Below are 21,149 nucleotides of genomic sequence, written 5' to 3'. Positions count from 1 at the left end.
CAGAAGACACCACACTTCCTAGAAATAAAAAGACATAGCCAGACAAATTGCTTCTGACATGAGCTTCTAGAAGATGTCTATTCAAATAAGCAAAGAATGATTGGAACAAAAAATGCTTTTGGACTCTCTCTACTCTGCTCCTCCTTTATTCAATATCCATTCAACAAATACCCCTTAGACATAGGTTATAGGAACAAATTAAGGAAGTGAAGAGGACCTGTCACCAATAATGACAAGTGGAGGTCATGAAAAAGACTGTCTTGAAACAAGTTCAAGTTTTCCACACAAGAGGAATGAATTTTCCTACAGTAATGAGCTGCAAGTCAAACTCTCTGTGGAAAGACTTCAGAGTGAATGCAGACAGAAGCCTGACCTGTTTCAGGACAGATGCAACTGATATAATACAGAAATTGAAAGGTTTGTTTAGTATCATGGAAGAGAAAGTCACATACATGGGCTCCAAATACACACACACACACACACACACACACACACACACACACACACACACACACACACACACACACACACACGCGCGCGCACATAACTTCCTGACTGGAAGAATCTTACATTCTAAGAGACAAGTCATAGAAAAATAACTATAGAAGAAAAAAAGCACATTAACCGCTAAAACAAAATACACAAGTAGACACTAACACAGAAAGAGAATCATATAACTAGACTCTAAATCACGATAAGTCAGGGCCAGAGCAATAACACAGCAAGTAGGAGATCAAGTAGGGCAATAAGTAGGACACAGCAAGTCAGACACTGCCTTCATGAGGCCAACCTGGGATCAATCCCCAGCATCTCATATGGTCCCAAGGGCCCACCAGGAATAATTCCTGAGTGTAGAACTAGGAGTAAACTCTGAGTACTGCTGGGTGTGACCCAAAACAGCAACAACAAAGAAAATGTAAGTCAAGGTCTAGAAATGGCTGAGTGGCAAAAGTGTCTGACTTGCAAATGTGAGGCCATGAGTCTATTCTCCAACTTGTCCACATATTCTAAGCATAACTCCCTGTTTGGAAAGCCTCAGTGACACAAATGAGTATGCAATCTGGAATATACCAATGTCAGATGTGTCAAAGCACACAGCTCCCAGCAAGCACCACATTAAGGAGTACGAATTCCAGAGTGGCAACCGGAGAGATAGAATGGAGGTAAGGTATTTACTTTGCATGCAGAAGGTCAGTGGTTCGAACCCCAGGATCCCATATGGTCCCCCGAGCCTGCCAGGAGTGATTTCTGAGCATAGAGCCAGGAGCTCTATGAGCTCTATGAGCGCTGCTGGGTGTGACACCCCCCCCAAAAAAAACCAAACAAACAAAAAACGAATTCCAGAGAGTACCATGTGCAAGCATCACAAGCAGTGCATGGCCCTCAGTAAATATGATCAACTGTGTGACACCCCCCCCACACACAGTCATCGCAACAAACAATAGCAGCACAAAGGAATGAGACATGAGGAGTGATGAGCTGAGTGAAAGTTTAAAAGGTATTGGATATATGAAACCCAACACAAACACAGAACAGGGAAATGTCTTCTATCAGCAACAAAGACTTACTGATGAGGAAAACAAGAACTGGTGCTGGAAAATAAATCACTATTTAATTTTTCTTCTCACCCTATCCTAGCTATAATGTCCTCCCTATCATCTGTCTTCTCTAGGCTGGACAAAAAAATGCCTTGCATTCCCACACAATGCTATACAGGTGAGAAGCATCAACTTCATCATCTTTTATAATGGGTTAATGTTAAAGAGTAAGTTCTTGAAGTCATGAGGTCTATCATTAAATTGTTTTATTCCCAGCATCGAGTATATCTAACCCAAAGTCTCAAAGGCTATACATTAGAATCGTCCGAAGAGCTTTTTTAAAAAAAAAAAGATACAGATGCACAAGATCCAGAGCCTTAGTACCGTGAGTTGGGTGTTTGCCCTGCACACAGCTTACCCCAGTTAAATCCCAAGCAAAATATGTGATTCCCAAAGCCCACCAGAGTTGACTCCTGAGCACAGAATCAGGAGTAAGCCTTAACCACAGCTGGGTGTGACCCCAAAACAAAATATAAATGTGCCAAAGACTCCAGACCAACTGGATCAGAATCTTTACTGATAGGAACAAACTAAAAGAAATAGAACATTCTGAAATCTAGAATAATGTCAAATGACAGAGGAAAATAAAGAATCAATGATTTTTTTCCCCATCAAATAATGAACTGATTTTTTTTACTTCAGAGACTAAAAATTTTAAAGTGGAGGTACATGGTAACAGTAATTATGATTATTCCTTGAGGTTGAGGTTTATCACCCTCCCTCCATCTCTTGCACCCATGTGTACGGGCTCCCATATGTGACTGCTTTTTTCTTTCTTTCCCCAAATAGGAACAATACCTGTCATCCAGTTCAATCCTTTTCATACTATGAAGGTGCAAAACAGCTAATATTATTGCTACAAGAAATATTACTGCACAGCAAACCCCTACACTGATATAAAACACACGTGTAGAAGTGGTTGGAGCTGCATGTACAGGATCATCTGAAATAAAAATGAAATGCACATTAAGTGTTGCAATTAAATAACAAGTGCTTTGTGAGCCAATATACTGAATAATTATCCTGTTCTTTACAAACCATTTTTGATTTATGTCACTTTTTTATAAGATGAGTAATAAGTAATGAAATAAGATCAGTTATCAGTTGATGATATAAACGCACACAATTTTTAAAAAAATTTAAACAAAACTTCTAGCTAACAAGGTACAAATAATAGACATAATAAATCATAGCAGTGTTGTCCAATAGAAATTTCTGCTGGGATGGAAATGTTATTGGTTGGGGGCCTCCCAAGCCATGTTGAGGGGCACACAGGGAACCACATTCAGGGATTCTTGGTCAAGTGGGGCCGCCAATTCCAATGGAGGTCCCGATGATGTGGTGTGTTGCTTGGGCCTTGAGGCGTTAGGGATTATCTAGGCCACCCCAGAGATAGCTGAGGACCTTAAGGGGCACACATGGCAGTGCTTGGGAACCACTTGCTCGCTGAGGATCACCTGGGTTGGCTGCGTGCAAGGCAAGCATCTTAACCCCTATACTATCTTTCCAATTTTTGAAATGCTCTAGCCAGTGCTATCCAACACAATACCTGGGGCTCTGAGCATTCAATACGTGTAATGTAGCTAATACAGCTGAGGAAATAAAGTTTTGGTTTAACTTGTTTTTAATTAAAACAGTTACATGTGGAGCTCACAGTTTATACTGAGCAGTACAGATTTATAATGATCCTTAACTAGTGATGCTTGGAGTAGAGGACTCGATTATCCTACTGCCAATGATTAAGGTCTCTGAAGAAAGAATATATACAACAAAGCTGAAACTTCATAACTAATGTTTCCTGCTCTTTGAAGAGTAACCAAGCTGTTTTTGCTTATCTTTTTACAAGATAAAAAGAAATAAACAAAATTATTCATTAAATAACCAGTGTGGTATTTTTCAAAACAGAAAAAAAAAAAGCACAACAATAGAATAATTCAAAGAGGAGAGAAGACAACACAGAAACTGAGAGAAACAGGAGCAAAATCAAATTAAGTACATTTCAGTAATGAGTTCTAACATCAAAATTGTACTGCTAAAAACTGAACAATTTGAGGTTTTATCTTAAATGAGAGTTGAAAGCATTGCAAGGAATAGCCATATGTTGTCAAAGTTGAGGGGGGGGGGGGGAATGAGACAGCTTGCTGGTAAGGAATGCTATGTAGAGAGCTGAAAGCAGAAGTAGGAAACAAGTTAGAAAGCCATTACTGGGGGCCAGAGAAATAACACAGCATTGGGGCATTTTTTCTTGCCTGGGAGGCAAGCATTCCATGTGGTCCCCCAGCCTGCCAGGGGGCAATTTCTAAGTGCAGAGCCAGGAGGAACCCCCTGAGCGCTTGCCAAGTGTTGCCCCCGAAACCAACCAACCAACCAATCAATCGATCAAATCAATAAAGTTTAAAAATATTAAAAAAAAAAAAGCCATTATTGTATGTAGTCCATGAAACAGCCTGTGGATTGGGCAAGCATATCAGAGTGAAGATGAGTGGTTAATGGGTATGAGAAGCAGAATTGTAAGTTCTGGCAAATATGAAAGCATACAGAGGTAAAAAGAGAAAAGAAGAATCCAAGTTTTGGCTAAATTGAAACTAGTTAGGACAATGGTACCTTTACAAAAATAGAAAGTTGAAGAATGCAGGAAGGGAAGATCAAGAGTTTTTGCTCTGTCCAAGTTAAAGTTGGAGGACTAGTACACATCCTACATGAAGATGTCAAACTGAAAGAAATACAAGTTTGGCATTCTGCCATTAGGTTATGAATAAAAGATAAAAATTTACAGCTTTCAAAAGCAACTCAGAAATGAGGAAAATAATATTACTTTCTCAGACTTAAACTTTGAATCAACAATAATGAAGAGATCAAACAGCTTCTAGGGCAGCTTAAATCAGTAATTCTCAACCATACCATGGGCTCTTCATCAGCCTGAGGCAGGGTGAACAGGTATGTCCCAAAAGACTACTGTATTCGTATTATAGATATAAGACTAGTATTATGTATATGTAAGCACATTCCTGGACAGAGGCTATCATCTTGCTAGACAAGTCTCCCAAATATACCTTGCTCAATTACTTTCCAATTCCAGGATGTCAATACAGTTTCAGTCCCCTTGCTCTGACCTTTGACCTGTCACCACTCAGGTCTCAAATGAGATGTCACTTTCTTCAGTAAATTAACATTCTTTTCCTTAGTGAAGGTTCTAACACCCTTCAGGGTCTTTAAACACCCTGTGCTTGCCCTATCACAGCTGGGAGAGTTGTGTTATTATCATTGCCAGTACCCATCCAGCCCCACACTGTCTCATAAACCCAAGGGCTGGTCTGTTGTGCCAGTTTAGTCATCTGTCTCAAATTTCCCAGTATGTCCCAACCTTAGTACAGGCAGGACGGACTCTTGAAGAAAAGGGAAGGAAGAAGAATCAGGACTCTTGAAGAAAGGGGAAGGAAGAAGAATCAAGGAAGAGACAGGGACAAAGAATAAACAATACACTACCCTTTTTGTGACCAATAACATCCTCCTGATAGAAATATTAAATCACCAGATTTTTAAAACAGGAGAAAAGATATTTCTTTCCTCTAAGGGATTTCCAATTGAAATCTGGATTCATTTTAAAATTCTAACTTTATCTTATATTACCTTCAAAAAAAATCTACTTTGAAATTTCCAGATATGTTCTGCCTCCTTAAGGTAATGAAAAGAATAAAGTAAGGCAGTATATATAAATAATATTCTTGCCAAGAGTTGGCTCTATGGGCCCGGAGAGATAGCACAGCGGCGTTTGCCTTGCAAGCAGCCGATCTAGGACCAAAGGTGGTTGGTTCGAATCCCGGTGTCCCAGATGGTCCCCTGTGCCTGCCAGGAGCTATTTCTGAGCAGACAGCCAGGAGTAACCCCTGAACACTGCCGGGTGTGACCCAAAAAACAAAAAAAAAAGAGTTGGCTCTAAATCTAATCAAGTACAAATCTAAGTATCAGTTTGTAAGCAGACAAAAATTTTAAATTCTATAAAGATGCAGATGTAGACATTCTATGTGACAAATGAGTTAGTAGGTGATTTTCAGTTATTATAAGTAAAACCAAATACAGTGTGCTCAAGTTTTACTTGGATCCTGATTTGATTGAGAAACCATAAAAAAAATTGAGATAAGCAAACTAATTAGTTAGCTACTAAAAGACATTAAGAAATTACTGCAAATTTTGTTGCCTGTGGTAAGTGAATGAATGAGTATTACGTTAGTAAGCTGCTTTTAAAGTTTTTAAGAGAATCATAACAGAACAATGATATACGTTGATATGCAATTTAAAATGTCATAGCCCCCTAACCCTCCCATCATCTGAAAAAGGAGGGAATCCATAAATGGCACTGGCAAATGGTGATCGGTATCAATGTAACACTATTGAAGTCACAAGAAAGTTTATTCACTCAACTCTACATACTTGAAAACCCCAACTTTTCCTCACTTTACTTTCATGAAGAAAAACCTGGTAACCTTTTTAGATACTGTTAATAAAATTATACTATGGGGTTGGATAGTATAGCAGATAAGGCACTTGCATTGCACACAGTTGATGGATTCAATCCCTGGCACCCCATATGGTCCCCTTTACACTGCCATGAGTGATTCCTGAACTGAGCTAGGAGTAAGCCCTGAGTACCCCACAGTATGATCCCTCTAAAAGACAAAAAAAAGTAATAGAATGCCTGTCTCGAATACAGGCAGGGGATGGGAAGGAGGGAGGGAGGGCATTAGGGGTGGGAATGTTGCACTGGTGAAGAGGGGGTGTTCTGTTTGTGACTGAAATCCAACTATAGTCATGTGTGTAATCATGGTGCTTAAATAAAAAAATTTAAAAAAATAAACAGACTCTCACTCATAATCCCAAAAAACTGTATCATGGGCCAGAAAAAATAGATAGTTCAATAAGTTGGAATACATGCTTTGCATGCAAGAGGCCAGGATTCAATCCCCAGCACCATAGCATCCCTGAGCACAACCAGAAGCAAATCCCAAGCACTGGGCAGGAGCAGTCCCTGAGCACCGTAATTAGGCCTCCCAAACTAAGACTTCTATATATCAAAGAGTGAGACTCAAAAAGAAAAAGGAAAGTACAATTTCTGCTCAATAGGTTTAAATCACATAGTTTCTTTTATTTTTATTGGTTTAAGGTTCTTTGGGAAACACCCAGCAGTACTCAGGAACTATACACACCTCAGTGCTGGGGAATGAATATGGGCTTCCTGCATGCAAAGCCTGCACTCTAGCCCTTGAACCATCTTCCCAGTCTGATATAGTTTCTTTTAAGCTGCATTTTCACCCAGATGAAATTAGCTGAGAATTAGGACCAGGACACAAATAAGATTGTCTAACCTGCTGAGCAGATACAGATGTTACAGATTTCATATTTTTGTTTTAAAGGTGACCATATGAAATGATGTTCATCATGTCACATCATATAAATTCTTATTCATAAACTTTTCTAGATCATTTGTTATGATGCATGTTTTTTACTTCACAATTTTTCATTTGTGAAAATATTCTAATAGCTTCATCTGACTACCAGTATCACTGAAATAATATCCTGGTATCACTGCATTTATTTTTTTTTAACAAACTAGAAATTACAGGCCTCTAAGCTTCATACAATCATGTTCATTTTTTTAATTATTCCTCAGTCCTAATGATGGAAAAAAAGAGTAAAACTTACAAATAGTTCTGCTAGTGTTTTTGTCCAAGGGTGAAGTTTTTACTTCTTCAAGTTCTGAATTTAAAAGAAAACAGAAGACATGTTAGAAATTCTTTCCCATGATAATTCTTACATATTTTACCATTTTCTCTAGCATAGATGTGTACTCTCAGAACCCTGGCTGAACCAAGTAATAAGACATTTGCTGCAAGATAATAAAAACTACATTATTATTCTGCTAATTATTTATCAATAGTCATGCCAACATTAGCCAAATGATGTTCCTGATGCTCAAAGAAAAATGACTGTATAAAGGACCAAAACTACTTCAAAGGATGAAAAGTAGGACAGTGGGCTACAGCACAAGGGACACTGTGCTGAAATAAAAAGGATGAAAAGTATCTGCTTTGCATACGGCAGCTCTGAGTTTGACCCTGGCATTACCTTGTCCCTCTGCACCATGGCATGGTCCCTGTCCCTCAAGCATAGCTGGGCACAACCTCTAGACAAACCTCTAAGTCCCCATCCCAAAGCAAACCCAAAAAAAGGGAGTCTATGTTTGACATAAAGTCAGAAGAAAGCCACATACTTTAACCTCTATGGATCTTCACCATATATTAAGGAAGTATAAATGTATAAAGGAATTCTTTTTTTGTTTGTTTGTTTTTGGGTCACACCTGGCAGTGATCAGGGGTTGCTCCTGGCTTTGTGCTCAGAAATCGCTGCTGGCAGGCTCGGGGGACCATATGAGATGTCGAGATTCAAACCACAGTCTGTCCTAAATCAGCTGCGTGCAAGGCAAATGGCCTACTGCTGAGAAATTCTAAAGTAATTATTCTAACAATAATCCCACCTTCATGATAAAAATTCTTTTCTATCTTGACCATGGCAAATTGGTCAATCTCTCTGGGCCTCAACTTTCTCTTTAGAAATTGAAGATAATGAAGGAAGTAGCTGCTAAAGATTTTGTAAAGACTAAATGGGTACAATACCCAAAAACCACTTGGAAAAGAGAATTCAGTCAATGTGGAGGCTGGCTTTCTCTCCCCCAACTTTGTTAGCTCTACCTACGATTTTGGAAATTCAAGTTCCAAAGTATTTATAAACTTAAATTTAAAAAAAGTACAGAGTATTGTAATTCTCGTATTTACATACTTGTATAGAACTTAAAGAGGATGATTTTTTTTCCTTCGATTTTTGGGCCACACCCAGCAGTACTCAGGGAGTACTTGTCTCATGGTTATCTCCACCAGTGCTCAGGAACCATGTGGTGCCAGGGAAGAAACTAGAACCTCAGTATGCAAAGTTATCCCTCCAGCTCCTCCACAATGTTTAAGAACACACGGGACAGGAGTGATAGTACAGCAGACAGAGTGTTAGCCTGGCCAACCGGTATCCCATAGGGTTCCCCCGAGCCTGCCAGGAGTGATTTCTGAACAGAGCCAGGAGTAACTCTTGAGCATCACCGGGTATGACCCAAAAACCAGGCAAACAAAAAAGCTCTATTGGACAGAACTCTGTAATTTCTTGAGTAACAGATTGATTATTCAAAGCCAAACGTACTACCATAGATTAAGTACTCACATAAGTTTATTCTAGATTCAGTCAATCTGGAAAATATTTAAATATGTGTCTTTTAGGGCTGAGGAGAGAGGTTAAAGGGATGACATGCTTTATATGTGAGAGTTCCAGGTATAATAAGTATTTATAAACTCAAATTTACAAAATGTAAAAAGAGTATTGTAATTCTTATATTATTATCACTGCATGGTCCCCAAACACCACTGGAGTGCCCCACCCACCCCTCATTTTAAAATTCTATAGGATTATATCTATTCTATAGATGAAAATACTGACTCTGGGGGCCAGAGGAGATAGCATGCAGAAGGACAGTGGTTCGAATCCCGGCATCCCCATATGGTCCCGTGGCCTGCCAGGAGCAATTTCTGAGCACAGAGCTAGGAGTAACCCCTGAGCGCTGCCAGGTGTGACTCAAAATACAAAAAAAGGAAAGAAAAGAAACAAAATACTGACTCTGGAATTAAAGAGTTTTTCTCACACACTGCCTATGAGCAGAGATGACAGTTCAGCCATAGAACAATATTTCTGTATACATTAACTTTATAAAGGAAACAAAGCCTCCCTTCCAAGTACCTGACTTAATACACTTTCATACCATTCCACAATGCTACTAAAAACAATCCTAGCAATTCTGATAAAAGAAATTCTGAGAAGAGAGGAACTGTATAAGGCCTAGAAGAGATTCCTGGCTATAGCTATCCTGTATACTGAGGGGAAAGGGAGCCCAAAGAGAAAGAGTACATTAAGTATGACAGTTGCCCTGCAGGCTGCCCACATGGGGTTCAATTTCGGCACCATCTGTGGTCCTCTGAGACTGCCTAGAATGATCCCTGAGAGCAGAGAGAGGCTCTGAGCCCACCATGCATGGAACATACTTATATACACACATATAACACACAAGCCAATAAAAACCCCAACACAAAATATAGGAATAACCTATTAATTTTTTCTCACTTGCAACAATAATCAAGATTTGGTTACAATTAAATTCGTAAATGATTAACAAAATCTACTTCTGCCCTCACATTATATAGATATACATTTGACAAATCAGATCCCAGATTTCAGGGATGGGATGTGCTCGGTGGTGAAGTGCAGGCCTAAAAAGTTGGAAGGCCCTAGACTGGACCTCAAGGACTACAAATAAACAAACTTAAATAAATTAATAAATGTCTTACTTTTGTAGCACATTTTCCTTCTTTTAAAATTTAAGACTGTAAAATTTTTTGAAGAATTTACTGTCAGATTGAGCTGCATAAGTATCATAACCTCAGAATCTACTTTGCCAGTACAGGAAAGCTCGACCCGAAACACTGTTTAAAAAAAAGGGGGGGAGGCAAGAAATTCATTTACTACAAATCAACATTAAGACATAAAACATTTTAGACTGCTTAATTTATTTTTGCTGTAATAATTACTAAGTAGATACTTTCAGACCACTTATTTTAACTGAAGTTAGCAATAAAGAATAAACCAAAATATAAAAGGAAATTATTTTCAAAATCTGATTATAATTTTTAATATAATAGTATAAATCGTCCTATTGAAAAAAAGTAAAGTTATAAAACAATAAGAGTGAGGCAAGCCCTGCTTATCTTACCAATCATGTAGAACAGTAAAAGCAAAAATCACTGAATGAAAGAAACTATAACTCAGCATCAAAAGCAATTATGTACTGCTCTTAATAAACTAACTGTAATATCTATGCCTATAAGATAACTTGATAAATTCTCAACTATAATTTAAAATGAGCTTTTAAAATCCCTTTTAAAACAGAAATGACTTTAATCAATTATTGTGGCAATGGAACAACAAACTGGTACACGCTGATTTTTTTTCAATCTTAAGAGTTTGGGGTTCTTTACACATTTAAAATATATCATTCTAGGGCTGACAATTTAATACAAAGGTTAAGGCACTTGCCTTGTACATGGGTAACTCCACACTTGGTCCCTCAAGTACTGCCAGGAGCGATCTCTAAGCACAGAGCCAGAAGTAAGCCCTGAGTACCTGAGTACCCTAAACTCTCCCCAGCCCCCACTAAAATATCATTCAGGGTTAAGGTACTTGCTTTGACTATACTGCTACAGGGGCAGGAGTGATAGTACAAAGGGTAGGAATGATCTGGGTGTAATTCAAGGCATCCCATCTGGTTCTCAGGAGTGATTTCTGAGTGCAAAGCCTGAAGTAACCCCTGAACATCAAAGGGTGTGCCCCCAACCCCAAAGAATGTTGGTTGATCCAGGTTTGAAATCCACCATCAGATATGGTCACCCTATGAAATGCCAATATACAGCCACAATAATATTATCTATATATGGAAAATATGCACATTTCCAAATCTCCTTAGTGACCTATAAATTTAACTAGCTCTCTTATACTTTCTAACACTGTGTCAATACAAATATTACCAGAAAAAGTTCCCTAGTACTGGTCTGACTTAAACTTTCAAGTGTTAATAAAGTCCATTTTCTTAAAATCCCATGCCTTGGAAGAGTAGAGGTCTTTCTCAAAGGACTGGCTCAAAAGCCATTGAATGTGCAAAGGGATGCTGAGTCATTTTCTTAGGTACTGAATCCTGAACTAAAACTAGACAGAGTTTTTTAGTACACTGAAAAAGACAACTTTCACCCTCTAGTGGCTGAAGAGAGATGGCCAAAGGAAAAGTAAAAATGGATGATTGCTAAAGGGAGAGTAGAAGTACGAAAAGTACAGTGAGATGGTGAGACTGAACAGCAAGGTGGAGAGAGAAAGAGAGTTTCACATATGATAAAGATATGTACACACACAGGGCCCACATATCAGACAGAACTGGGTAAGTGCAATGATAAGCTAGAAAGCAGTAAACACCAGCTGAAGAACGTGCAATGTCTTCAAGGAACAGGCACAAAACAGCCTAGAATCAGACATTAGTGTCAATGATCACAAAGGACACAAAGTGGGAATTAAGCAAAGAGCAACCAGAGCAGACATGGATGCATGTGGAGGTAGGTTTTATAGGCGAAATAAAAGAGGTGATGGTTTAAAACAGCAAAGTAGCACATTGCATGTGAATAAACTTCTTTCTGGGTCATAAGGGACACTGTATGTTAATTATCTTTGAGACTCACACTTACCTGATAAAGTGCGTGGAACTTCCCCCTGAGCAGAAATATTGACCTGGGGCATGTCCATAGCCACAAAATTGTCTATTTGGAATCCCAGCTTATATTCAACCTATAAGACAGAAAAATAAACTCAATCTACGGTAACAGTGAGGGCAACGGCAGCTTGATTTTACTGACTGGCTTATAAACTAAGGAACACATATACAATTAAGTACAGATAATCTAAATATAAACAAATCCACAGTGTTAGAGTCTTTTTTAACCTGAAAGCCACTCTCAATTTCAGGTCTAGAATAAATCATCATAATGCATAAATGTCATGCAGGATTCGAAACTGCTGATACCTAGAAGTTGTAAATCACAGTACCAAATATGAAAATTGAAAAGATAAATTAAAAAAATCCTATAGTCACTGTAGAGGAAAAATTGATGAGCTAAAATAGTTGGGCAGTAGAATTTACAGGCACTAAGTAGTCATCCATGTCTTCTAGCTCTGAGGATTTCCATGCAGCTGATGGATAAAGGTCTACTTTACAAATCCACTCAATTCACATGTAGATTTGAAGGCATTAGTTCTTCACAGAACAGCTAAACCACATTCTCTGGTCCAGTATTCACCTGGGGCTGGGAGATTGTACATTGGTGGGTCATATGCCTAGCTTGTGCCCACTACAGTTTCAAATCCTAGCACCACTTGGTCCTCCAAGCAGCACTGAGTGCAGCTCTGTAGCCTTTTCCCATCCCAGGCTGCTAAGTGTGGCCCAGAAGGCCACCAGTACTACCAGGGTATCTCAGGTTTCCCAGCACCAAACAGTCTAAACAGCACCACCTCTTTAGCCTTTGCACTGAACTGCCAACCCAGTTAGCTGAAAGAAGAATCATAGATGATACACCCAGATTTCTTGTTCAGGAGCAACCTCCCAAGTTCATATGTTAAGTTCGATCCTGGCACTGGCCCACGTGTCAAGTGTAATTCCAGCACCAGGGCCGGGGTGATATAACAGCGGTAGAGCATTTGCCTTGCATGCTGCCGACCCAGGAAGAGCCCGGTTCAGTTCCCAGCATTCCATATGGTCCGCCGAGCCCGCCAGGAGCGATTGCTAAGCACAGATCCAGAAGTAACCCTTGAATGTCACTTAGTGTGGCCCCCAAATCAAACAAAAATAGCAAAATAATATAATTTCAGCACCATAACCAATTGTATAATCTGCTATGCATTCCAACCAGGCCTCAGAGCACCTCAACCACATGTGTGACTCTGGGATCACAACAACAAAGAAAGGAGGGGGGGGGTCCACTATTTTTTTAATATGAGGTTTTTTTTGGTTTTTTTTTTTTTTTAAGGTTACAATGACAAATAACAATAAAATAACTTTAGGGTATCATATAATAATTTGATATTTAAATATATTGTGAAATTATGACCACACAAACAAGTCTACTTAGTGTCTGTCTCCATTCATTTTTATTTTAAAAATAAGAACTTCTAAGATCTTACAAATGTTCAAATGTGCAATGAAATAAAAATGGTATAATAGGGGCCGGGCGGTGGCGCTAGAAGTAAGGTGACTGCCTTGCCTGCGCTAGCCTTGGATGGACCGCGGTTCGATCCCCCAGTGTCCCATATGGTCCCCCAAGCCAGGAGCGACTTCTGAGCGCATAGCCAGGAGTAACCCCTGAGCGTCACGGGTGTGGCCCAAAAACAAAAAAACAAACAAACAAAAAAATGGTATAATAACTATGCTGTACTTTAGAATCATGCTTATTTTATAAGAGAAAGTTCATACTTTTTTTTTTTTTTGATTTTTGGGTCACACCCAGCAGCGATCAGGGTTGCTACTCCTTGCTCTATACTCAGAATCGCTCCTGGCAGGCTCAGGGGACCATATGGGATGCCGGGGTTTGAACCACCGAACTTCTGCATTCAAGGCAAATGCCTTACCTCCATGCTATCTCTTCGGCCCCAAGTTTATACATTTCAACCCAATTTATCCATTCCATCCACCTCCTCCTAATCCCCACCTTTGGCAATGTCTATGAGCTAGGGTTTACTTTTAGTTTTGTTTTAGACCTACATATGAGTGAAATCATTTATTATTTCTTTCTGAGTTGATATGACATCCTCAAGTTTTATCATGCAAATGGCAAGATTTTCTTTTTTGACTGAATAATAATCCTTTGCATACAAATACTGTTAACCCTCACTTAACTACATTTTAGTTAATAATTGATTATGTAGATGATGGTGAGCCCTTTAGGCTACTTGTTTAATTCTATATGTTTACACAATGACAAAATCATACACCCACATTACTCAGAGTGTGTCTTAATCTTTAAAGAGACACAGGACTACCTGGTTTACCATAATGGATTCTTTCCTTATCTTGAATAGTTTAAATAATGCTCCAGTGAATATAGGAGTGCAAAATATCTTTGTGTTGGTATTTTGATTTTCTTGAAATAAATATCTAGAAGAATCTTTGGAGGAATAAAAGATCTATCTGTTTCCCAGATTTGTTTGTTTGTGGCACACCCAGCACTCCTCAGGGATTTCTCCTGGCTCTGTGCTCAGAAATTACTCCTGGCAGGTTTGGGGGGCTATATGGAATGCCAGCGAAAAGAACCCGGGTCAGCTGTGGCACACCCAGCACTCCTCAGGGATTTCTCCTGGCTCTGTGCTCAGAAATTACTCCTGGCAGGTTTGGGGGGCTATATGGAATGCCAGCGAAAAGAACCCGGGTCAGCTGCGTGCAAGGTAAATGGGACAACACTTAAACCAAAAAAAATCATGTTTGAATATTCTTAAGTGACTCCAAATTCAGAACAGAGAGAAGTTTATATGTCTCTGGAATTTAAATATAATCTACAAAACTCTGACCTACAATGTAGTTTAACGCTGGCTAACCAGCACCACTAAAATAGAGAACCCTGCTGAAAAAAAAGAGTTACTTATCTAAGAAACAGCACAAAACACACTGCAAAAGCCAACATTCAGAATGGCAAGCACCTTCAAAATCTTGAAATCCTATTTCATGTGACTCTGTCCTACTGACAGAGATGGGATTAAAATACTCCTGCTCTCTTTAAATAAGGGAAGGAGGCTTTGAGAGAAACAGGATTAATAGAAGCCACTGAGCAACTATTCTTTTTTTTTTCTTGCTTTTTGGGCCACACCCTGTGACACTCAGGGGTTACTCCTGACTATGTGCTCAGAAATTGCTCCTGGCTCGGGAGACCATATGGAACTCCAGGGATTAAACCAAGGTCCCTCCTGGATGGGCCACGTGCAAGCAAACACCCTACTGCTGTGCTATTGCTTGGCCCCTCTTTCTTTTTTTTTTTTTTTGGTTACATAGAACACACCCATCAGTGCTCAGAGATTGGGACACTTCTGCCAGAGGCTGAAGATGTTTGGACTGGGTAGTGACTGGATACTACACCCAGCAGTGCTCTGGCTGTCATGTAGTGCCAGTGATAGATCTTTGGGATAAATAACACTATCTGGGAGCACAAAGAGGAAGAGTCCTTAGATTTTCCTGTGGGTTAAAGAAAAGCTCAATCCAAAATTCCATTTCCTCAGGGTTATTCTTTTCCACTCTGTTGAGTCCCCAGAGGAGTCTGCAATTATTGCAGATATATGCAAATAGAAAGGAAGACATATAAACAATGGCTAAAGGCTTTATTTGGTAAATGTCACATTTATACAAAGAAAATATTCTGGTTGCTGTTCATCAGTGACTACAGTACCAGGGCTAGGAGTTGGTCTCTCTGACCTTAGCATGTTTGAACTGTCACCACAGCCAGGGGGTGCTAGAGAGCCACCGCCCAGCCAGCCGGCCAGAGGAGGCTTCTGCCTCAGGTACTAGACTAAATTGGTAAAGTACCCACCCACTTTCCACAAGAGATTCCCATGTGACTCAAGGCACTACCAGGTGTTCCCCTAGGGTCCCCAAACTCTGCACAATCCAAACACCTCTGGGACTAGACTTGGGCTCAAGAATTATCAGGAGTCCCCCTGCCCTTCACTCTAGAAGATCAGGAGAAAGCACAGATTAAATCCTCCATCTATGTATTTATAAAGTATACAAACAGAAAATTGGCAAAAGCTGAATCCAAAATCTTGAAACTATGTGACTTTTAGGGAAATTTTTTGCAGCAAATACTCTAAAGCACCAGCCTCTCTCAAATGATTTAATCACTTGAATTCAATCACTTGAATGTCCAACTCTTAAGAGGTTCAAAGTCCAATTTGCTATGTCTTCTCATTTTTGCTCTCTCCTTATTCTAAGTCTCAAGTTATTCTAAGCAGAGGTGCAGCTAACCAAGAACCAAATTCCTAGGAAAGCACAAAGTGAAGAACAAATGGACCAGAAAAAGGCCCCAGTTGCAGTGCTGATTGCATCGAGATTAGCACCAGTGTGACAAGAAGGAGAAAAGAGTGGGAGGGGAGACTTGAGTTTATGAGCCAAGATAGAGCAGGGAGCATGAGAAGAGGTAGAGTAGTGCCAAGGGGCTGAGAAGAAACGAAGCCTGGAGGAATAAGCAGTGTTAAAGCATAGAAGCCAGCCTTTTGCAGGTTCTTTGCTTTAGGGATGGTCAAAACATGTGAGCCAAGGAGAGTTCAGAAGGGTGGAGCACATGGCCTATATGTAGCACAATACTATCAAGCGGAGTACCAAACAGAGACGCCTCACTGAGCTGAATGAATCTCTCTAGAAGTAGAACTCTGGCAGGAGGGGCAGCCCCCAAAATAAACAAAATAAAAAAAAATTAACCTGTGAGACAACTACAAGGGTGTTTCTCTTTTTGTCTTCACCCTTGTTGGAGGTCATCTAATGTAAATTATTATGACAACAATTTCCCTATTCTAGTTGTTATCTAGCCCCATCGAAACCGCTGCATGGCCTGCATGGTGCTGTGATGTTCACTAGGTGTCAGTTACACACCAAGCTACAAAGCTTGCATACTCAGTCATGGTGCTGCCGAAGGCCACACTTTCCATTGTGGGGTTTGCATATGTTATTGAGGAGGTTACACTCCCTCAGCTAAGGTCTGGTGCTCATGAGAGTCTGCCTGTGCTGCTTGCCAAAGGCTTGCTTCTAAGCACACACATATGTTCAGAAGCAATTAACTTTCTGGCCTTGGTGCACACACACACACACACACACACACACACACACACGGCTGTGGAGTAATTAACTTTCTGGCCTTGGTACACACACACACACACACACACACACACACACACACACACACACACACACACACACGGCTGTGGAGTAACCAAAAATCACCTGCAGTGTCAGGAATCCTAAGACAGCAGAGCTGCTGGGTCTGTGATCAGCATATAGCAGCATCATGTATCAACTACAGAGCCTTAAGCTTGCAAAGCAAGATTCTAAGTCATTCACTTAGCTATCACCCAGGCCACAAGATGGTAGAGAGATGACTGAGCAAGAGAGAGAATGGATAGATGAGAGAGAGGAGGGGGTTGATATTTAGATGACATCCAACTGTGCTCAGGAATCACTCTTGCTGCTTAGGGAACCATATACAGTGCTGGGGATCAAACTGAGGCCAGCAGCACGCAAGGCAAGCTGTACTTTCTCCAGTCTCAGATATTAAGTTTTTAATGGCAGTTTTCTTTTTTTTTTTTTTTTTTTTTTTGTGGTTTTTGGGTCACACCCGGCAGTGCTCAGGGGTTATTCCTGGCTCCAGGCTCAGAAATTGCTCCTGGCAGGCACGGGAGGACTATATATGGGACGCCGGGATTCGAACCGATGACCTCCTGCATGAGAGGCAAACGCCTTACCTCCATGCTATCTCTCCGGCCCCTTAATGGCAGTTTTCTGTGTTAAAGAAGAAAATGCCCAATTTTAAAGTCCAATTTTCTCTACTTTAGCACAAATAAAATATATATATATTTTATTTATATATATATAAAATCTCACTTATCAATGTTCTTTTGAAGAAGGAGATTTGTTCAAAGACTATCATCTTCTGGAACAAAGAAAACTTCTTAAGCAGATACTTATCAGGAAAAAAAAAAATAAGAACTAGCCAAATACTTCAGAAAATAGAGAAAATATAAATATTTGAAGAAGCTAAAATAAAATTTTTGGTAATTTTCCCTTACTTGGAAAGAAATAACTTCAAATAAATGATGAGTAAAGCCAATCTGTTCTGGAATACAATCGAGATTTAAAGTAAACATATTTTCCTATGGCCAAATGACTTTTTAATTTCTCTGAACTGCCACCTTATTCACAGGAACCTCATTCAGTATAGATATAGCAGGCTGGCCCCAAGGGCTATGAGGACTCTGGACAAATTCCCAAGAGATCCTGATAATGATGAAGAATGCTTGAAACCAGAGAACAGCTATGAGGTCAAGATGAGAGGCGAGGAGTAATGTGCAGCAGTAATTCTAGAAGATTTTTTAAATATATATATTTTGTATTTTAACTCTAAAAGGTATCTACTAAACCTTAGTTAGCCACCCCCCCATCCCCGCATACTGGAGAAAGTTCTAGAATACAGAAGAAACTATTTAATAAAACCACATAGTAGTCTGCCCCTTTTTGAGTGTGTGGCCTTGTAAAAGAGAATATCAAAGTTCTCAAAGTTCTCATCCCATCTGGAGATGCAATTATCCAACGGCACTTACTGATCCTCACTCAGGCAATGTGACACATGTCAAGAACTAAACAAAGCTCTAGTCTCTGAGGAGACCACAATCTGCTTGGCAAGATAAAACAAGAGTTGGGTAAATACTAGAAAACATTATTAGTAAAGGCTCTGATGCGTGAAACTAATGTTAAAATACCTACAATATGTAGTGACATGCCAAGGGCTTGAAGTCCTTTGAAAGTGATTATTTCATCTTTCGGCAAAATTTTAAAAAGCAAGAACTGAGAGTTTCTGGTAGAGTATTAGAGCCCAGACACCTGGAAACTGCACCCCGGCATTAACAAGATCAAGAAAAGAATTCTTTGCTACATCTACACATATACAGTACTCTTTGGTGACTTCCTATTGCAAATCAATGCTACTTTCTCAGGCTCGGGACCAAATGGAAATGCCGGTGATCAAACTGGGTTGGCCACATGCAAGGCAAATGCCAATTGCTGTGCTATCGTTCCGGCCCTTGTATGTTTATTTTTAAAAGGGGTAAGCAGAGCCCGGAAGATGGTTCGATGATTTAAAAAGCAACTAAAGTAACCATAAGATCTTGAGCTCAATCCTAAATGTTCTTCCTCTTGTACCAAGGTAGTCCTGAGAGCCCCATTGTCTAAAGATTTTCAAAATGGAGAAGAAAAATGAGTAAGAAAAGATTTAATTCTATTCAATCCCATCTACCACTTACTTCACACACTTTCTTTCCATTCACAAGTCACTATTCATATACCTGTTCAGGAAACATTCTCATTAATTGGCCTAGACATATTCTGTAATTCTATTCAAGGGCCAGTTTAGTACCTAGAACAAAATATTTACTATTTAATTTTTCACTATTTTTGGTATGTTTACTATTTATTTATTAACATTAATATTAGGAAAACAAAGAATTACCTTAAGAAAGTACGAAGCTACCTATGAAGTAGAAGCTCCTGTACTTGGAAGATGTTCACAGACAATGGCTCTCAGAGTTATATGGGGATGTAAGATTCAAGACCAGCTACTCCACAAATTCCATCTCTTACATCCCCACAAAAGTTTCCCATGTTGGGCTGATGTCTTTGAGCAATTTTGTTTGAGCAAAGTTGTTCCCAAGACAGTTGGCTAAAAAAAAAGTAAGGCTACTTCTGAACACAGATGCACAAACTAGTGGCTAAGTGAAAAGGAATGAATTTTTTTTAACACAATTCCAAATTATGCCCCACAATTACTTATCTGTCATAAAGAGGAAAACTTTAGACAGAGAACAGGTGAGCCAGCAGCACTACTGTTAGACAAGCTGCCACAAGTGCTCTGAAGATCAGAATTCTATGGTGGAACTGCTAAAGCCATTCCTGAAAGTAATCTTGAGGAAACCTCAGATCATCCAAAACAAGCAAAGCTCTACAAAATAGCAGGCAGTATGTTTCCAACAGGTCAAGGTGAAGAAACACGAAGTTGTAAAAGTGTTCCAGATTAACAGGGAATTACTTAGGTTATGTAAAGTATGTCCTGGTTCTTAATATACATTGATTTTGTTTAGGAATAAAGGAATAAGATACTTGTAGTCTACTTACACAATGTTCAAAGACGACTGGGCATATAAGACGACCCCCTAATTTTGCAGTTAAAACATGGGTTTAGGCCTATGTTCACTGTATCAGACAGAATGTTCCTGTGCTGCAACTATATGTACCACAGTGAGCCAATCACAACAAGCAAAGGTTCAAAGGTTATACTATAATAAACTTCCTCTCTGACTCTGGCCATTCTGAGCAGGCTTTTTATAGATTCGGGTACAGAACATTGTCTAATTTTCATGCATCAAAAGCCTGCTTGGATTGGCTGAGTTAGAGAGGTGGTCCGAGCAGCCTGGCAGTGACTAGTGCAGATTGAGTTGGAAAATTCGTTTTGTGGCAATATTCTGACAATTTTCGTTTAGCGGCATATTGAAACATTTTTTGGGATATACTCAGCATATATGACGACCCCCGATTTTCGGTTGACTTTTTTTTGTTTCAAAAGTTGTCTTATACGCCGGAAAATACGGTAAATGTGTGGCATTGGGGTATGGAGAAAATCAGAGAAAGAAAAAGTAAGCAAATGAATGAAACTAAAACTATATAAAGGAAGGGCTGGAGAGATAGCATGGAGGTAAGGCATTTGCCGTACATGCTGAAGGACGGTGGTTCGAATCCTGGCATCCCATATGGTCCCCCGAGCCTGCCAGGAGTGGCCCCTGAGCACTGCTGGTTGTGACCCAAAACCAAAAAACAAACAAAAAACAAATAAAAAAAAAACCCAACTATATGAAGTAAAATCTTAAAGATATATGAGATGTGTTTGCATTCTATCATTTTTCTTCATGTTTAAAATAATAAAAATGTTAAAAGTTTTCCTCCCAAATCATTTCACACAAAATACTGAAGAAATGTGTTAATTCAGGTTCTTTTAGGAGTTCAGTGCTGCAGCCTGTTTAAGAGGCTGAAGCACAATCTCTGCTTGTGGGAGTTCCTCTTTCACACCC

At 39.5% G+C, this 21,149-nt stretch overlaps 1 protein-coding gene across 1 annotated transcript in view; it reads right to left on the bottom strand.

The window, feature by feature from the left end:
- Positions 1–21,149, bottom strand: part of RYK (receptor like tyrosine kinase) — a 144,321-nt gene that overhangs the window by 44,822 nt on the left and 78,350 nt on the right. Inside the window, exons 7-10 of the mRNA XM_049775616.1 lie at positions 11,975–12,074; positions 10,037–10,171; positions 7,299–7,352; positions 2,397–2,541 (exon numbers count right to left, since the gene is read on the bottom strand). Coding sequence (XP_049631573.1) covers positions 2,397–2,541; positions 7,299–7,352; positions 10,037–10,171; positions 11,975–12,074 — 434 coding nt within the window. The remainder of the gene's footprint in view (positions 1–2,396; positions 2,542–7,298; positions 7,353–10,036; positions 10,172–11,974; positions 12,075–21,149) is intronic.

The sequence above is a fragment of the Suncus etruscus genome, chromosome 6 (assembly GCF_024139225.1).
Source record: "Suncus etruscus isolate mSunEtr1 chromosome 6, mSunEtr1.pri.cur, whole genome shotgun sequence".
Lineage (NCBI taxonomy): Eukaryota > Metazoa > Chordata > Mammalia > Eulipotyphla > Soricidae > Suncus > Suncus etruscus.
Note: the sequence above shows the minus strand (reverse complement) of the source record. Positions and strands in the feature narration are given on the sequence as shown.